Below are 15909 nucleotides of genomic sequence, written 5' to 3'. Positions count from 1 at the left end.
TTTCTTTTTATTACACCTATTCGTCTGTTTGATTTCTCTGTGGGTATGTTGGAATAAATTGAATTGAGGTGATTCTGTGGCGGTAATGGGCTGTTTGGACTTTTGCTTTTATTTGATATGGTTTTCAGTAATTCTCTATAGAAAAATAAATAATAAGCCATTATGATTTCAAGAAAACATCCATCAGAGACCTGGGGGACACAGAGGTGGTGTCAACATTTAACTCAAAGTGAAATACAGTTGTATATTGATGTCATGTATGTCATAAAAGGACAGTGCCATTTATAAAGATAACTGCAGATATTAATTCAGATTATGCATCAGGAGACATGTTTACATTGGGCTTTTAAAGCTGTTTTAATGTCAGTTATAGTGTTATAAATATTATACAGTATCTATGAAAAAATGAGCTGTTGTTTAATATATGTTAAACATATATTATGCACTTTTTTGGATTGCCTGTTTGTGCAGGACATACTCTTGCATAGATATCAGTTTCCTTCTAAAGTGCTGCATGCAATACGACAAAAGTTGTGATTTCCTCAGTTTTAATATCAAAATTATCTAAACAGTGACTTACGTTCTACTACTTCCTAACCTAAAGTTTAAAAATAATAATAAAAAATAATGGTAATTTGTTGAAAATATCATTATTTTGGAAAACAGGGACAAAATATGTAAAGGAAGTCACGGTATATGCTTTTATTGATTATGATGGAAACTATATACTCTAAATAAAATGTTAATCAATGCTGTGGATGAGTTTTCTCAAAAATAATCATCTCTTAATTAGAGGAAATTTAGCTAAATTATAAACAACTATTTCCTGGAGAATACTTGGGAAATTGTGTCTCAAATAAAATGCAACTCAAATGATTTACTTTTGATAGTTTATTTGTCACATTGTTCAGTACAACAGATGGAGTATAAACAGCAAATGATGTTAAGCCGCTTGACTGAACTTCTGCGTTTGGATCACTTAATTGCTAGCCATGGTGCTCTCCAGCCAGTCGTTGAAGATGCAGACCTAAAAAAAGAAGAAGTGCAGTGTTAGAAAAGCTAACCAGTAAAAGATTAAAGCTTAGCTGGATACACAGTTTGTTTGGGTATTTTTCTTCTTTGAAAGTTACCTTGGCGTAGACACCAGGGTGGTCCCTCTCGGCACATCCGTAGCCCCAGGACACAACACCCTGCAGCTCACCGTTGCACACAACGGGGCCACCAGAGTCACCCTGAGAACAGAGAGTGGAGAAGATGAAATAACCATGAAACTCAACATGAAACACCAAGTATTTTCTACAGTTACGGCTGTATTTCTGCATTATAACAGTTAAATACCTGGCAAGAGTCCTTGCCTCCCTCCAGATATCCAGCGCAGAACATGGCATCGGTGATCATGCCGGGGTAGGAGTTGTCACAATCCCTGTCAGACAGGATGGGGATGTTCAGGCACTGCAGCTTGTTCTTGTCAGCAGCTGGAACACAAAAGAGATTCCAAGAAAACTTAAAGTAAATGTCAGTCAAAATAAATCAACATGAGCACAAAGCAGGAGTTATTACTCACAGGAGCTCATGGTGTTGCCCCATCCAGAGACTTTGCACATGGTGCCGGCGGGGGCACAGCTGGTGGGGAGAGCCACAGGCTGCACATACTGGTTGATGGCGGCGGGCTTGCTCAGCTTGATCAGCATGACGTCGTTGTTGATGTTGTAGGAGCTGTATCTGGGGTGGCGGATGACACGGGAGGAGCTGATGAACTGCTCAGATCCCTCATTGACGCGGATGTTGTGCTCTCCCAGACGCACCTCCACACGGCTGAAGACAAGTGACAGAATGAGAGTGGGTTAATGTAGAAACTCACAAAAATGACCATCAACTAATAATCTGTGTACCCTCCAGGTAAATAAAGCAGTGCTACGATTTTAGAAAAACGTGAAGAATATGCTTACGACTTGTAGCAGTGAGCAGCAGACACAACCCAGTTCTCATTGACCAGAGAGCCACCACAGAAGTGGTAGCCAGAGTTCAGAGACACCTGATGGGCCTGGGAGTAGGGCGTGCACTCATACCCTCCGACGATCTTGTCGTCATCAGTGGCAACTGAAAACACACATCACGACCTCAGTTAGTTTGTTTACTTCCCGTCTTTTATGGCAAGAGTGAAACATCTATTTGTATGCAAATAGATTTCAAGTCAAACAACGTATTATACATTCAAGTAGCAACTGAATCATAATTAAGTTGCCACCATGCGATGCTGAAGTTATGATGGATAAAGCTGTAGTCTGGGAGGAAAGCCAACAGGCTGTTAGGGGAGAGGAAGACAGTCTGCTCAAATAAAACTTCACACTCACAAGCAGCTCCGATGAGCAGAACAAAGACCAGAGACCTCATGGTTGCTGTGTGATCCTGTCGATGAGAGGTCCTCACCTGCAGCCCTGATTTATATATCCACAGGGAGAGCTGCCCTGATCTCTGAGCATCCTCATTGGTCAGCGAGGGACCAATCTCTGTAGCGGGTTGTTGGGGTTTGTTGAATGATTTCCAGGCTTTATGGATGGTTTTCTTGTCAGCAAATTTGGAAAATCTGCAAAGTATGCATATGAATAATTAGGGCTCTTGTATGATTTGATTTATTAATTTATTTTAATTAATGGTCAAATTCATTCTGCCATTTTCTTTCAAATCAATAGAGGTTATTATTGTAAGTCTATTAAGACAAGGATGACATGTTTTCTAAGAGTTACTACTTCATTACCACATCGTTTCTACAACCATACATGGCTTGTTTCAATCCAGTCAATACTCATTTCAGTTATGTTGTAATAATGATTCGAGAAGGTTTTAACATTTCATTATTCTGTAAAAAAAAAACAACTTTGCACAGATATGCCTCTGATGTGCAGGTACTGTCCTGAAATAGTTGCTCAGCGTACTACAACTTTGTTGAACTCACCTTTATATGATAATGTACCACATAAACCGTCTACAATCAGTTGGCACTTGTATTTTGGTAAAGACCTGAGTTCACCTAGTTGTTCAAAGCAGCATTGGTCAGGTTGCACACATGCACGTCACCTCTATATTTAGATGTGTGTGAACACAGTATCTCACAGCTGAGTGTTTCTCAGCACCCTGAAAAGTAAAATCAGATATGAAGGTTGAGGCTGCTTTGAGAAGCAAATGATAATCTTTGTCATATCTTTACCTGTTGTTACTGTAGGTATAGAGTAGTGATGGGGTATTTAGTAGCAACACCTTTTTTTGGACCCAATTTTGGAAATATTCTGCTACAGGTGACCTGATGGCAGAACGGTTAGGGCACATACTGTAATACCACATGGTCTAACAAACCACTTCAACTCCCAGCCAGTCAGACCTTTACTGCATCTAAGTCTCTCTCTCTCCACATTTCTTGTCTATTTTTACTGTGCTGTATAAATGAAGGCAAAGATTCCACAAAATATACTGTATATTATGCTAAATGTAAAAGCCCTAAATTCAAAATTCTGCTTGAGTAAATCTACAGAACTATATACCAATATGTACATTAACACTTGATGCAGAATGTCACATTTCAGGTTTTTAAAGTACAGCGCCTCTAAGGTCTTGAGAGATTGTATATTTTCTGTCTTTTGCGCAAAAGTTGGTTTTGTTTTGGATCATTTGCAAGCTTAACCTTTTAATTAGTACCTTTGGTCACAGGATCACAGTAACTTTTGGTCTTTAATCTTTGACAACCAAATTCTAATTCATTCATCCTGTGGTCCAGGTGACGGTAAGTGTCAAATTTGAAGTAATTACTTTAAGGTGTTCCTGAGATATTGTGTTCACGAGAATATGACAGACAGAAGGACAACTAGAAAACTACCGTGGCATGATGACTGTTAACCCCAAATATCAGGCCTGCTGATTGTGGAATTTTTTTTCATGAAGTCAATTATAATTCTTGGTGTCCTAATATCACTGTACATTGTCATTAATAGTGTTGCCTAAAAAGGTGTTTTATTACTTTTAAGATTATTTTTTTTATTTTTATTTTTTTAAGTTTGTCACTTGATTATCATGTTTCGTCAAGTTAAGGGTTTCTTCACTGAGAAGGGTCCTGACTGGTGATTTTATACAAAATAATATCAATAATCTTGGAAATCAATGGTCCAGTTCCTTGGTCGTATTTGTCTCTTGTCACTTCTTTGAATCATCATGTTTTAATTATTCTACCTAACGACAGGTGGGTTGATTAGGAACATTCAGCAGCTGTAATTGTGAACCAAGCCATCTGCAGAGCTGCAGCCATAACAAGGTTAATAATTACAGAATACATTCTGTGATAAATACAGATGCAATCATATACAGAACGTACTGCTACAAAAATATTAATTTGTTTTCATTTAAAAGTTCTCACAGCATTGTGTTTCTACAACAGCTAGTGCAAGAATAACAAGAAAAAAAATTAAAACTGCAAGCAGTGATGTACGGCCCTCGCACTCTCGCGCGCCGCCTCCCCGACGTGCAGCGCGCGAGGGACCGCGTATCCCTGCTTAAAGGTGCTATTTTTTGTCTCGTTTCCTATCTCCAGCAGGGGGCGCTGGCGAGCCGTTTGGAAAACACATCAGATGTATTGTCTCACATTTCGTGAGGTTTCAAGCATCCTTTGACCTTAAACATCAACTTCCTGTGTCACGGGGAGACATCCAACTTTACCGCATCGTCACGGCGACACCCATTGACAAAGTCGAACGAATGTCTCAATATATCATCAAATACATGTTTAGGTTATTGTGACCCGACTTTAGGTTCATGGGATCAACCAGCTCCACGTAGAACGTGAAAGTATGAAAAGTGTCATTTCCAGTGGCCAACAGGGGGCGCTATGACTATGAGCGAATATTACCACACAGGGGTCTTCAGGGCGGGGCTGTTATAAAGTAACGAGTAACGCAAAGTAACGACTAATGCAAAGTAATGAAAAGTAACGCAAAGTGCCGTGACGACGGCGCTCAGAAGTTCCTGCGTTTAAAAAAAAAAAATGAAGCTCAGACGTTTCCTTGTGTTACCTGTGCAGGTGTGTTTTAAAGCTGAATATCACGTTTTATATTTGTACACTGAGAGCTCATCACACTCCTGGTTTTATACACCTTAAGTTTGAACTGTGACTTCTGGTGCTGACTGTCATCATTTAACCCATAATCCACCTGAAAATCTACCTGCAGCATTACAGGAAGGATTTTAACTGACTTCCTGTGCTCTTAATTTGGAAAAAACAATGTTTGTACCTGATTTGCCCCTTCATTGTTTCATTAATGTTGCAGTTGTGTAAATATATTTCTGTGACACACTAATCCCTTGGAAAATGGAGGACAAACTGTTTTCTATCTGATTTTATCTGTTTGCTGAGAAAACATCTATTACTACTTAAAGTACTTACTTAAAGTAACGTAGCAACAAAGTAACAAAACATTGGTACTTGCGTACCGTGCTACGAACAGATCGGGTCCAGTCTACATCCAGGACATGGTCCAACCTTACACCCCAGCCCGTTCCCTCCGCTCTGCTTCTACCAATCGGCTTGTCGCTCCCTCGCTGCGAGCTAAACACTCTACAAAATCACAACTGTTTGCTGTCCTGGCTCCTAAATGGTGGAATGAGCTCCCCACCGACATCAGGGCAGCGGAAACTCTGCACATCTTCCACCACAAACTAAAAACACACCTCTTCAGACTTTACCTTGAACAGTAGAACTTTAGTAGCGCTTAAAAATGACACTTACTGATAGAACTTTGTAGTTTGACTTTCTTGAATAAATGGTATTTTCTTGATTCCTGTTGTTCTGGGTTTTGTACCCTCATGGTTGAAATGCACTTATTGTAAGTCGCTTTGGATAAAAGCGTCAGCTAAATGAAATGAAATGTAATGTAATGTTACGTTACGTTACGTAAAAGTCACTAATATAGCATGTCGTCCAAAATATCATTAAAAAGTCATAATATAGCATGTCGTCCGAAATATGGAGAAAAAAAAGTCATACTATAGCATGTTGTTTAAAATATGATAAAGTCATATTTTCGTCTAAAATATGGAAGGAAAAAAAACTCATACTATAGCATGTCATCCAAAATATGGAAAAAACTCAAACTATGGTATGACCTTTTTCTTCATATTTTAGACGACATACTGAAGTCTTAAGTATTTAAAAAATTTTTTGGCCAAAAAAACCCGTCATACTATAATATGACTTTTTTTTATGATGTTTTTGGATGAATACATACTTTGCTTCCAGTTGCATTGCTTCCACTGTGCCTGTTTTAGGATACAATAGGTTTTTTTTTCGGTTTTATTTGACAATATGCTTTAGCATAACTTCAAATTTTGGGGATGAAAATAAAGTCATACTATACGACTTTTTCTTCATATTTTAGACAACATACAGTAAGTATTAAGTATTTTAAAAAAATTTGGGCCAAAAAAACCAACATATGACTATTTTCGCACCAATGCTCGGCCCCTAAAAATTCTTAGAAAAGATGAATAATTAATTTCTTATACAAACAGGCATCCACACTCAGATACCAGCCAATACATGTGTAATAAATAATATTTGTTTTCAGAAATGCACAATTTTGCAAGTGGATCTCATTCATTCATTTAATTGATAATAATACCAATATCCTGCATTTATAATTGTAATGCACACATACATGAAGTTTATAGATCATATGATTTGAGCCACGTAGAAAGCCAGTGTCAACCATCCCTCAGCCAAAAACAATATTTGCTTTTCCAAAATCCCGAATCTTATTTTTCGGAACTTGATTGGTCAAAAGAAATGATGGGCGGTATCTTCAGCAGAGGTACCTTCCTACATAAACCAGGGTCCCAAGTGAAGACCTCTCATCAACAGAATCACACAGCAACCATGAGGTCTCTGGTCTTTGTTCTGCTCATCGGAGCTGCTTGTAAGTATATTTCTTTCTGCTTTCATTCGTTAAGCTTGATGACAGAATAAGAGAAACATTCACCTATTTACTAACTATTTGGCCTTCTGTGTGTTTTCAGTTGCCACTGATGACGACAAGATCGTCGGAGGGTATGAGTGCACGCCCTACTCCCAGGCCCATCAGGTGTCTCTGAACTCTGGCTACCACTTCTGTGGTGGCTCTCTGGTCAATGAGAACTGGGTTGTGTCTGCTGCTCACTGCTACAAGTCGTAAGCATATTCTTCACGTTTTTCTAAAATCGTAGCACTGCTTTATTTACCTGGAGGGTCCACAGATTATTAGTTGATGGTCATTTTTGTGAGTTTCTACATTAACCCACTCTCATTCTGTCACTTGTCTTCAGCCGTGTGGAGGTGCGTCTGGGAGAGCACAACATCCGCGTCAATGAGGGATCTGAGCAGTTCATCAGCTCCTCCCGTGTCATCCGCCACCCCAGATACAGCTCCTACAACATCGACAACGACGTCATGCTGATCAAGCTGAGCAAGCCCGCCGCCATCAACCAGTATGTGCAGCCTGTGGCTCTCCCCACCAGCTGTGCCCCCGCCGGCACCATGTGCAAAGTCTCTGGATGGGGCAACACCATGAGCTCCTGTGAGTAATAACTCCTGCTTTGTGCTCATGTTGATTTATTTTGACTGACATTTACTTTAAGTTTTCTTGGAATCTCTTTTGTGTTCCAGCTGCTGACAAGAACAAGCTGCAGTGCCTGAACATCCCCATCCTGTCTGACAGGGATTGTGACAACTCCTACCCCGGCATGATCACCGATGCCATGTTCTGCGCTGGATATCTGGAGGGAGGCAAGGACTCTTGCCAGGTATTTAACTGTTATAATGCAGAATTACAGCCGTAACTGTAGAAAATACTTGGTGTTTCATGTTGAGTTTCATGGTTATTTCATCTTCTCCACTCTCTGTTCTCAGGGTGACTCTGGTGGCCCCGTTGTGTGCAACGGTGAGCTGCAGGGTGTTGTGTCCTGGGGCTACGGATGTGCCGAGAGGGACCACCCTGGTGTCTACGCCAAGGTAACTTTCAAAGAAGAAAAATACCCAAACAAACTGTGTATCCAGCTAAGCTTTAATCTTTTACTGGTTAGCTTTTCTAACACTGCACTTCTTCTTTTTTTAGGTCTGCATCTTCAACGACTGGCTGGAGAGCACCATGGCTAGCAATTAAGTGATCCAAACGCAGAAGTTCAGTCAAGCGGCTTAACATCATTTGCTGTTTATACTCCATCTGTTGTACTGAACAATGTGACAAATAAACTATCAAAAGTAAATAATTTGAGTTGCATTTTATTTGAGACACAATTTCCCAAGTATTCTCCAGGAAATAGTTGTTTATTATTTAGCTAACTTTCCTCTAATTAAGAGATGATTGTTTTTGAGAAAACTCATTCACAGCATTGATTAACATTTGATTTAGAGTATAAATGAATCCACAATAATGGATTCTTGTTTGGTACTATTGTGCCATCTATCTACCATTAAATGACAAATCTGCTGCATAAGCTGTCATAGATGTTTAGAGCTTGGAAACAAATGTTTCTCCCGCTGCGGCAATATTTCCAAAGCAACGCTGTCTCATAAACATCATGTTTATAGACTATTTCATGGTTTCTTGCCCTTCTCTTCTTGTCAAAAGCATATCCCCCTCCCCTGTAATCACATATTCATTGTTTTTCTCAGCTTCAGTCAACATTTGATTATTTTTTACCTTCTTCAGACAGTATTTTTATAAATTTATCATTCAGCCCTGTGTAGACCTGTAGATGGTTTGCAACCACCTCTGCATACAGTGCACTGGCCTACTGGAAGTCTCAGACTTAATTAAAAGATGGATGTTCGCTATGCCAATTAATTATTCCAATTCATTTCCCTGCATTTGAATTATGAATAAATTAATTATAAATGGGTATGGAAAAAAATTCTTAAAAGGGATTTAGAATTTTACATTCTGTCTTTCATTTACTAATCTGCCATCCTGTCACATTCCATTTAATCTTGTCATCTCTTTCAGTGTCTTTTGTCTCTGTGCCAATAATGAAGAAGGATGATTCACATTCCCTAACAAAGCAACAGGTGCATTACAGTCATCTCTGTCTGTGGAGAACAGATGGAAGATATTTCTGTGTAACTATTCATCGATTGGTTTTTAGAAAGTCAGCTGCCTGCTGCAAAAATGTCAAACAAGACATGTGTCATCACTTCATAACTGACTTCTCAAGGTAGATTTTGTATCAACAGCTTCGACTAACCTTTCATGGACAACAACACAAGGCGATTGTCGAAAGCATGGCATTTCTTTTCTTGGCAGGGTGAAAGTTACTGCAGTGTTTTTGAGCATCGATATGTTTATCTGAGCACTGAGAGAAGTTGTTAAAGCTGCAGGTATTTTTGTTCTGGAAGATACTGTCAGATGATCAATACAAATATTCTAGACTTCAACAACAGCAGCTTCTGTTGCATCAACTCCCTATTTTTTTTCTGACCTATTTTAAAGGACCAATGTGTCGGATTTATTTGCAACATGAACTGCAGTATTCATAATTCTGTTTTTATGTGTGAATAATCACCATAAACTGAAAATATTTTTGTTGCCATTACCTTAAAATTGATCTTCATATCTGTGTTGGGAGAGTGCGCCATGTGGCACCACCATGTTTCTACAGGAGCCCAGAAGGCACAAACCAAACACTTGCTCCAGAAAGGAGCTTTTTTGTTTTTTATGACTTCCATTATCACTGTAGATCCTCTTACACGGTTGGAAGGGGAGCGTGAAGGGGTATTTATTCAGTTGGCACCATCTGCAACCTCAGCACTAAATGCCCCTAAATCTTAAACACTGCTACTCTAAAAAGATTTTTTTTTAAATGGCTTTTTTTTTTTCCAGAAAAATAAACACTTTTCTTGTGAACTAGTTGACCACCAAAGTTTTGGGGCTATCACAGAATTGATCTGTACTCTGTGTGTACTCTTCTGATTGGATATTGCTCTTAAAAGTGTCAAGAATGGGGAAGTCCTTAATTTGAATGTCCTGCTTTGACTGAGCAGTGACTATAGGAGAAAATAGGTCAACCTAAAACTGTCAAGCACCCCAAAATCCACATCTCTGGCTTTAAGGCATCAGCACAACATTTGGGTCCCAAATGAATTATTGGTCAGTCAAAAATATATACTTTCACTCTAAACAAAACTGAAGAATAATAAGAAAAACATTTCAGAAATCTGTGATTTGGTAGAAAAGGACTGCAATATAAAAACTGGGGGAGTCTGTCATCTTCAGCCACATGAGCCACCTAAACCACAAAACCCATGACAGAGTACAAAGGCAACCTTTCACTGAATTGTCTGCTCTTATCCTTGAGCTTCTCTGCCACCAGATTTTTTTTTTTGTTATAGAAAGGACATGCAACCAATATTTCAGGACTGAATGGTGCTCACTGGATGAATTTCATTAAAAGTCCAACTCCTTTTCAGACTTTTGTAGTGTGCTGACATTGATAAATGGAGTGTTGCAACATCCGTGTCCTTCTTTTCCAGGTGTCCAAGGTATTTTGCACTGAAGAGACAGAAAATCAAATTGTGCCAGTGTTCCTGTGCTCCAACAAAAGTAAAACACTGACAGGACCTTCTTACTACTATAGATGCAGCACTTGAATGCTAAACATCATGCAACCATTACAGATTAATGCAACAGCCTGTGTTACTTTGGGGTAACTCCTCTGCAGTCACTGTGTGATTATATCAAAGAAAAACCTCAATCCCATGCAATGTGTTGGATTTGCTTTCAGGGTGGTGCAGTGTTGCAGATTTTTACAGTTCACTGACATTAGCTGTGATTTTTTTTGACTGTGGTTAATGTTTGTTTTGATGAAACTCTTGCAGAAGTATTGAAAAAAGTCTTACAGGAACATAATTGCCCCAGAGCAGCATTGTCAACAATCATAAGCAAACTCATGCATCACAAAATGGAAGATTTTATTGATTGAAGCCTCACATCTTACATCACATTTTCTCTTTCCTTCCCTCTATTCCTCGTTTCTCTCTCCTAGCCGCTCTCCCGCTGCTTCTCTTTCTGACACTACCCACAACCACCTCCTGTCTCTGTCTCCTTCAATTTCAATCTCTATCTGGTTTCCCCTCTGTCATGTCGCTCTGTGATGGGAGATCACAGTCTAGCTGTATCTGGAAAGTGTCTCATTGATCCAGGGCATCAGAGAACAGACTTTGGTGTAAACACCTGGGTAGTCAGGCAGAGCGCAGCCCTGACCCCAAGACACAATTCCCTGCAGAACCCCGTTACACTCCAGAGGGCCACCAGAGTCACCCTGAGCAAGGGAGGGGAAGAGGAACAAAAGAGAAGAATTTATTCCATCCATCATCTCATCCCATTAAATGTTTTTTTTTTTTTTTTTTTTTTTTTTAACATTTTAACAGACCCTCCATAAGTTTTTTTTCTTGGGTGTAATTGTGTGGAAATACCTGACAAGCATCCTTGCCTCCCTCCAGGTATCCAGCACACACCATGCGCTCGGTGATCTGGCCAGGGTAGGAGTCTTCACACTCCTTGTCGGACATAATGGGGACATCCACACATTGAAGGAGAAATGGATTGAACACTGCAGATAAGAGCAAGAAAGGAAGGAAAAAAAAAAACAAGGATTGAGCAGAGGGATCATTATTTTTTTTTTATCTTAAGTGAGCATCTTAGTGGATCTCTACAATGTCACCTCTGCATTGCAGCCACAATTGGTTCCTCAAATGTTGTTAAATACCTGCTCTATTTGTCCTGTCACCTCAAATTAAGTTAAAGGTCCTCTCTGCACATACGTGATTCGGCACAGAGAGCCATAACTACACATTGACACATTTAGTTTAGTGAAGTATTGGGTCAGCAAAATGTGGCTAAATGACAGCTACAATCATTATTATATAGTGTATGTTGTGTGCAAAAGAACCTTAAAAGTGTAGGAAACCCAGTTTGCATGACAGCAGAAAAGAATGTTTAAAACTTGAAACTTAGTGTTTAAGTCTTTTGTTAAAATGTGTTCAAACCTACAGAAGTCAGAATTTTTCAAGTTTTGTTTCTTTAGGTGATCTTAACATAACAATTTGTTTCCTGAGTACCAAAAGTGCATGACAAAATATTTCTTATTTTATGACTAAAGAAAATGTTTGATAAGTTGCGTTGTAAAGATCTAGAGCACCTCACCTTCATCAGAGTAGATGTTCCCCCATCCAGACACTGAGCACATGTCCCCAGGTGTGGGACAGGCGTCGGGCAGGGCGATAGGCTTGACATACTGGTTCACAGTGACGGGGTGTGCCAGTTTCATCAGCATGATGTCGTAGTCTAGGGTCTTGTAATCATAACTCTCATGCCAGTAGATGGCATCCACCGACATGTACTGCTCCGTGTCCTCGTGCTTCCAGATGTGGTGGTCACCCAAGACGACAATCTGTGAAAAGGGGCTAAAAAAGAGAACAACAAAAAGGTGAGTACAATTCGCATAACCACAAAGGGTTTTTTTTTTTTTTTTTTTAATACAGGAATGTAATACAAACTTTTGCCAACAGTGGGCAGCAGAGATTATCCACTGGTCGTTAATAAGGGAGCCGCCGCAGTAGTGGTAGCCAATATTGACTGAAACCTGCCAGGTTCGAGTGTGACGTGCACACTCGTAGCCCCCCACAATCCTGTCGTCCATAGGGGCTGCAGCTGTGGCGTAAAGGAGATGACATGTTTTATACTGATCATAGCTAAAGCTCTTTGTTATCCTAAAAGCCTTACTGCAAACGTTCTTTACCTGCAGCACCCAGCAACATAAAAACAATCAGACCAATCATCTTGTGGCTGACTCAAGCCTCCTTACGACCAGACTGGACGAGAACAACATGCTTCTCACAGCATTTATAACCTCCCTGTGACCTTCCGTGCACCTCCCCCCCCCCCTTCATGCTTCTACCTTATCCACCCACCCATCTTCAAACTTGTATCCACTCATAGCGCCCCAGTTCCAGCTTTGAAAATTAACTTGTTTTTTGGTGTTTTTCATTTACATATTTTTCTATTTGCTTTGGTGACAGCGTCAGAATGGCACTTATCCCCAGAGAAATAGACAACTATTTTCGCAGTTGATATAAATGTAACTCCCTTTTTAGCAAACCTCTAAATAATTGACTGAAACAGGCCATACTGTCTTATTACATACTGGTATGTAAAACAGAATGATTTAACAGGCCTTATTAGAGCTCAAAGCCTTTTGATTGCTGTCTGACATTAAAACAGAAAAGCTGCACGCATCACATTGTTTTGTTTTTCTGCTTCAGAGGTCACAGATGGTTTCTTTCTCACCCGTTTTGGCTTTTATTCAAGGCTAACCAAAATCAGAGCCGTACAACAGCACCTTTATGTGCCTTTTATTTTAAAAGATTAAGTTAGCTTTGATTGAAGAATTATTTTTTTCAGAAAATGTTTTGACAAGACTCATCACTTAAAGATTCACCTCCTTTTCTTCTTATTGGTCCAAACCTTGAAGAAAGCTGTATGACTGTCTTCACTGTTTAGTATGTAGCTTGCCAACAATAAGTGACCCATTAGAGAATCCTAAACAGGTGTTAAATGTATGGAGACCTTGACAAGGTGCACAGATAACATAACCACAGGGGGTGTGTTGTGATGGAGCAAAAGTGAGCAAATAAGAAAATAGGCGCGCGATAAGAGGATAGATTTGGGTTAACACCGAGCGCCAGGAGGAAGAGACACAGATGGGGTCAACAAGAGGGGAGGAAAGAGGGGAGGGGGGGCCGTGCACAGCGGGCTGGTGAGATATAAATACAAGACGGGGTGTGTCCAGGTGTCTTTTAATCTTTTCACCAGACACCATGCAACTGCTGGCTTTGCTGCTGATGGTCGGAGCTGCTGGTGAAGACACAGAAATGCACACACATACACGCAAACATATATATACGCACATACACACAAGAACATATACACTTGAACCACCATATGTTTGTACTGTAATGTGCAGATTTAAAAAAACTTGCTGTTGCCCTCTCCCTTATCTCTTTCCATGTGTGTGTGCGACAGTGGCAGTTCCCCGTGAAGCTGGCAGGATCATAGGTGGACAGGAGTGTGAGCCTCACTCTCGTCCCTACATGGCCTCCCTCAACTATGGCTACCACTTCTGTGGTGGTGTGCTCATCAACAAGCAGTGGGTGCTCTCTGTTGCCCACTGTTGGTACAAGTAAGTATGCATTGATGAGAAAAACAACAAATTATTCTGTCTTGTTGCCCAGTTTGTTTTTATCTCTTTATTATTAATCTTGCTCAATTTCATGCATTTTTTTTTTTTCCTTTGAGGTAAATTAAAAAACACCTGTGTTGGGAAGACAAATGCTTTTCGATCTCAGCCTTTCCTGTATGTAAAGGATCTGTTCAATCTAAAAGAACAAGGAGAGAATAAAATCCATTGATTGGCTGATGATAGAACAATAAGAAATACAATTCTGAAAGGATTTTCCTTGCTTCCTGATTTTTCTAGTATTTTTCACCTCTTCTCTCAGTCCCTATGCCATGCAGATCATGCTGGGAGAACATGACATGCGTGCGTCTGAGGGTACAGAGCAGCTCATGAAGACTGACACCATCATTTGGCACCCTATGTGAGTGAAAAAGGATCTATCTTGCCTGAGCATCTTCTTCTCACTGCACAATTCAATAATCATTTGATTAATAAATGAATGCAACTAGAAAAACAACTCGTCTAAAGCTTATATGCTTGATTTCTCTGAGTACAGGTATGACTATCAGACTCTGGATTATGACATCATGCTGATCAAGCTCTTCCACCCCGTAGAGGTGACTGAGGCAGTCGCACCCATCCCACTGCCCACAGGGTGCCCAATAGGAGGGCTCCCTTGCTCTGTGTCTGGATGGGGAAACACTGCCATGGATGGTGAAGGTGGGTTGATGATAGGGATTTTAATTATAAAGTGTACAAAGGAAAACATGCTAAATGCCAAATATTTATACTTTGGTTTAAACAAGTATCTCTGTGTTTTACAGTGAACTTGCCCACCCGTCTGCAGTGTTTGGATGTGCCCATCGTGGACGACGAGGCCTGTGAGAACGCCTATCCTGGTATGATCACGCGCAGGATGGTGTGTGCTGGTTACATGGATGGAGGCAGAGATGCATGCAATGTAAGTTTTGCAGTATATGTTTCCACAGAGTAACTGGACCAACAACTCTGCACACGTGCAAGGCTTCATTTTTGAACACCTGCTCAAACTCATTGCATCTCTCTTTGTTTGTCAGGGTGACTCCGGCAGCCCTCTGGTGTGTGTCGGAGAAGTCCACGGCCTGGTGTCCTGGGGTCAGGGATGTGCTCAGCCGAACTTCCCCGGCGTCTACGTCAAAGTGTGCGAGTTCCACTACTGGATTCAAGACACTCTGGAAGCTAACCCCTGAAGAAATGACTAATCTCCACCCAATTTATTGCCCCCTTATTATTTTCTATCTTTTCTTGCCCTTTTGTCTCTCCTGCATTATCACACAACCACAAGTTTTCTCCCTCATATATTCAGACTCAACAGACGTGCCAGGACGTAAGATAAATAAATAAATAAAACCTATTGTCATATTTTCATTTTTCATTTGTGTCTATGTTTTCATGTTCATCATGGGAGAAATAAACACCACATGAAACTTGAAACTCATGAATTTGCCAGTTACAGGTTTATTTGTTTGATATATTTAAGACTGTTTGATTAAGTAACACAGAGACCTTCTTTATGTTCACATTCATAAGAACAAACTTATTCTATGAGTTAATTGACGAGGTAACAGTTCTCTATCTTTTTATACATTTAATCTCAGTGTGTGATTTGCCTCTTTCATTTGT

At 40.0% G+C, this 15909-nt stretch overlaps 4 protein-coding genes across 4 annotated transcripts; 2 read left to right on the top strand and 2 right to left on the bottom strand.

The window, feature by feature from the left end:
* Positions 1-876: 876 nt before the first annotated feature.
* On the bottom strand, positions 877-2404 carry LOC138624032 (trypsin-1-like). Its single transcript, XM_069703893.1, has 6 exons — positions 2355-2404; positions 1950-2100; positions 1565-1815; positions 1339-1475; positions 1131-1232; positions 877-1027 (listed from the first exon to the last, which is right to left on the bottom strand). Exons 1-6 carry the CDS (start codon positions 2392-2394, stop codon positions 980-982), a joined length of 729 nt encoding a protein of 242 aa, XP_069559994.1. The 5' UTR covers positions 2395-2404; the 3' UTR covers positions 877-979.
* A 4502-nt stretch (positions 2405-6906) lies between these two features.
* LOC138624030 (trypsin-1) lies at positions 6907-8283 on the top strand. Its single transcript, XM_069703892.1, has 6 exons — positions 6907-6956; positions 7057-7207; positions 7342-7592; positions 7682-7818; positions 7925-8026; positions 8130-8283. Exons 1-6 carry the CDS (start codon positions 6917-6919, stop codon positions 8175-8177), a joined length of 729 nt encoding a protein of 242 aa, XP_069559993.1. The 5' UTR covers positions 6907-6916; the 3' UTR covers positions 8178-8283.
* A 2677-nt stretch (positions 8284-10960) lies between these two features.
* LOC138624029 (serine protease 1-like) lies at positions 10961-12898 on the bottom strand. The gene is made up of 5 exons (XM_069703891.1): positions 12811-12898; positions 12569-12722; positions 12216-12475; positions 11486-11622; positions 10961-11331 (listed from the first exon to the last, which is right to left on the bottom strand). The coding sequence occupies exons 1-5, from the start codon at positions 12848-12850 to the stop codon at positions 11179-11181; spliced, it is 744 nt and encodes a 247-aa protein (XP_069559992.1). The 5' UTR covers positions 12851-12898; the 3' UTR covers positions 10961-11178.
* Positions 12899-13888: 990 nt separating this feature from the next.
* Positions 13889-15636, top strand: LOC138624028 (trypsin-like). Its single transcript, XM_069703890.1, has 6 exons — positions 13889-13928; positions 14094-14250; positions 14570-14668; positions 14804-14967; positions 15072-15208; positions 15324-15636. Exons 1-6 carry the CDS (start codon positions 13889-13891, stop codon positions 15474-15476), a joined length of 750 nt encoding a protein of 249 aa, XP_069559991.1. The 3' UTR covers positions 15477-15636.
* The last annotated feature ends 273 nt before the right edge of the window (positions 15637-15909 follow it).

This window comes from Brachyistius frenatus, unplaced genomic scaffold (assembly GCF_029030835.1).
Source record: "Brachyistius frenatus isolate BFR_SWC_R1_liver_20210118 unplaced genomic scaffold, ASM2903083v1 Contig_48, whole genome shotgun sequence".
NCBI classification, from domain to species: Eukaryota; Metazoa; Chordata; class Actinopteri; family Embiotocidae; genus Brachyistius; species Brachyistius frenatus.
The sequence above is the reverse complement of the archived record's forward strand: the minus strand, read 5'-3'. Positions and strand labels throughout refer to the sequence as shown.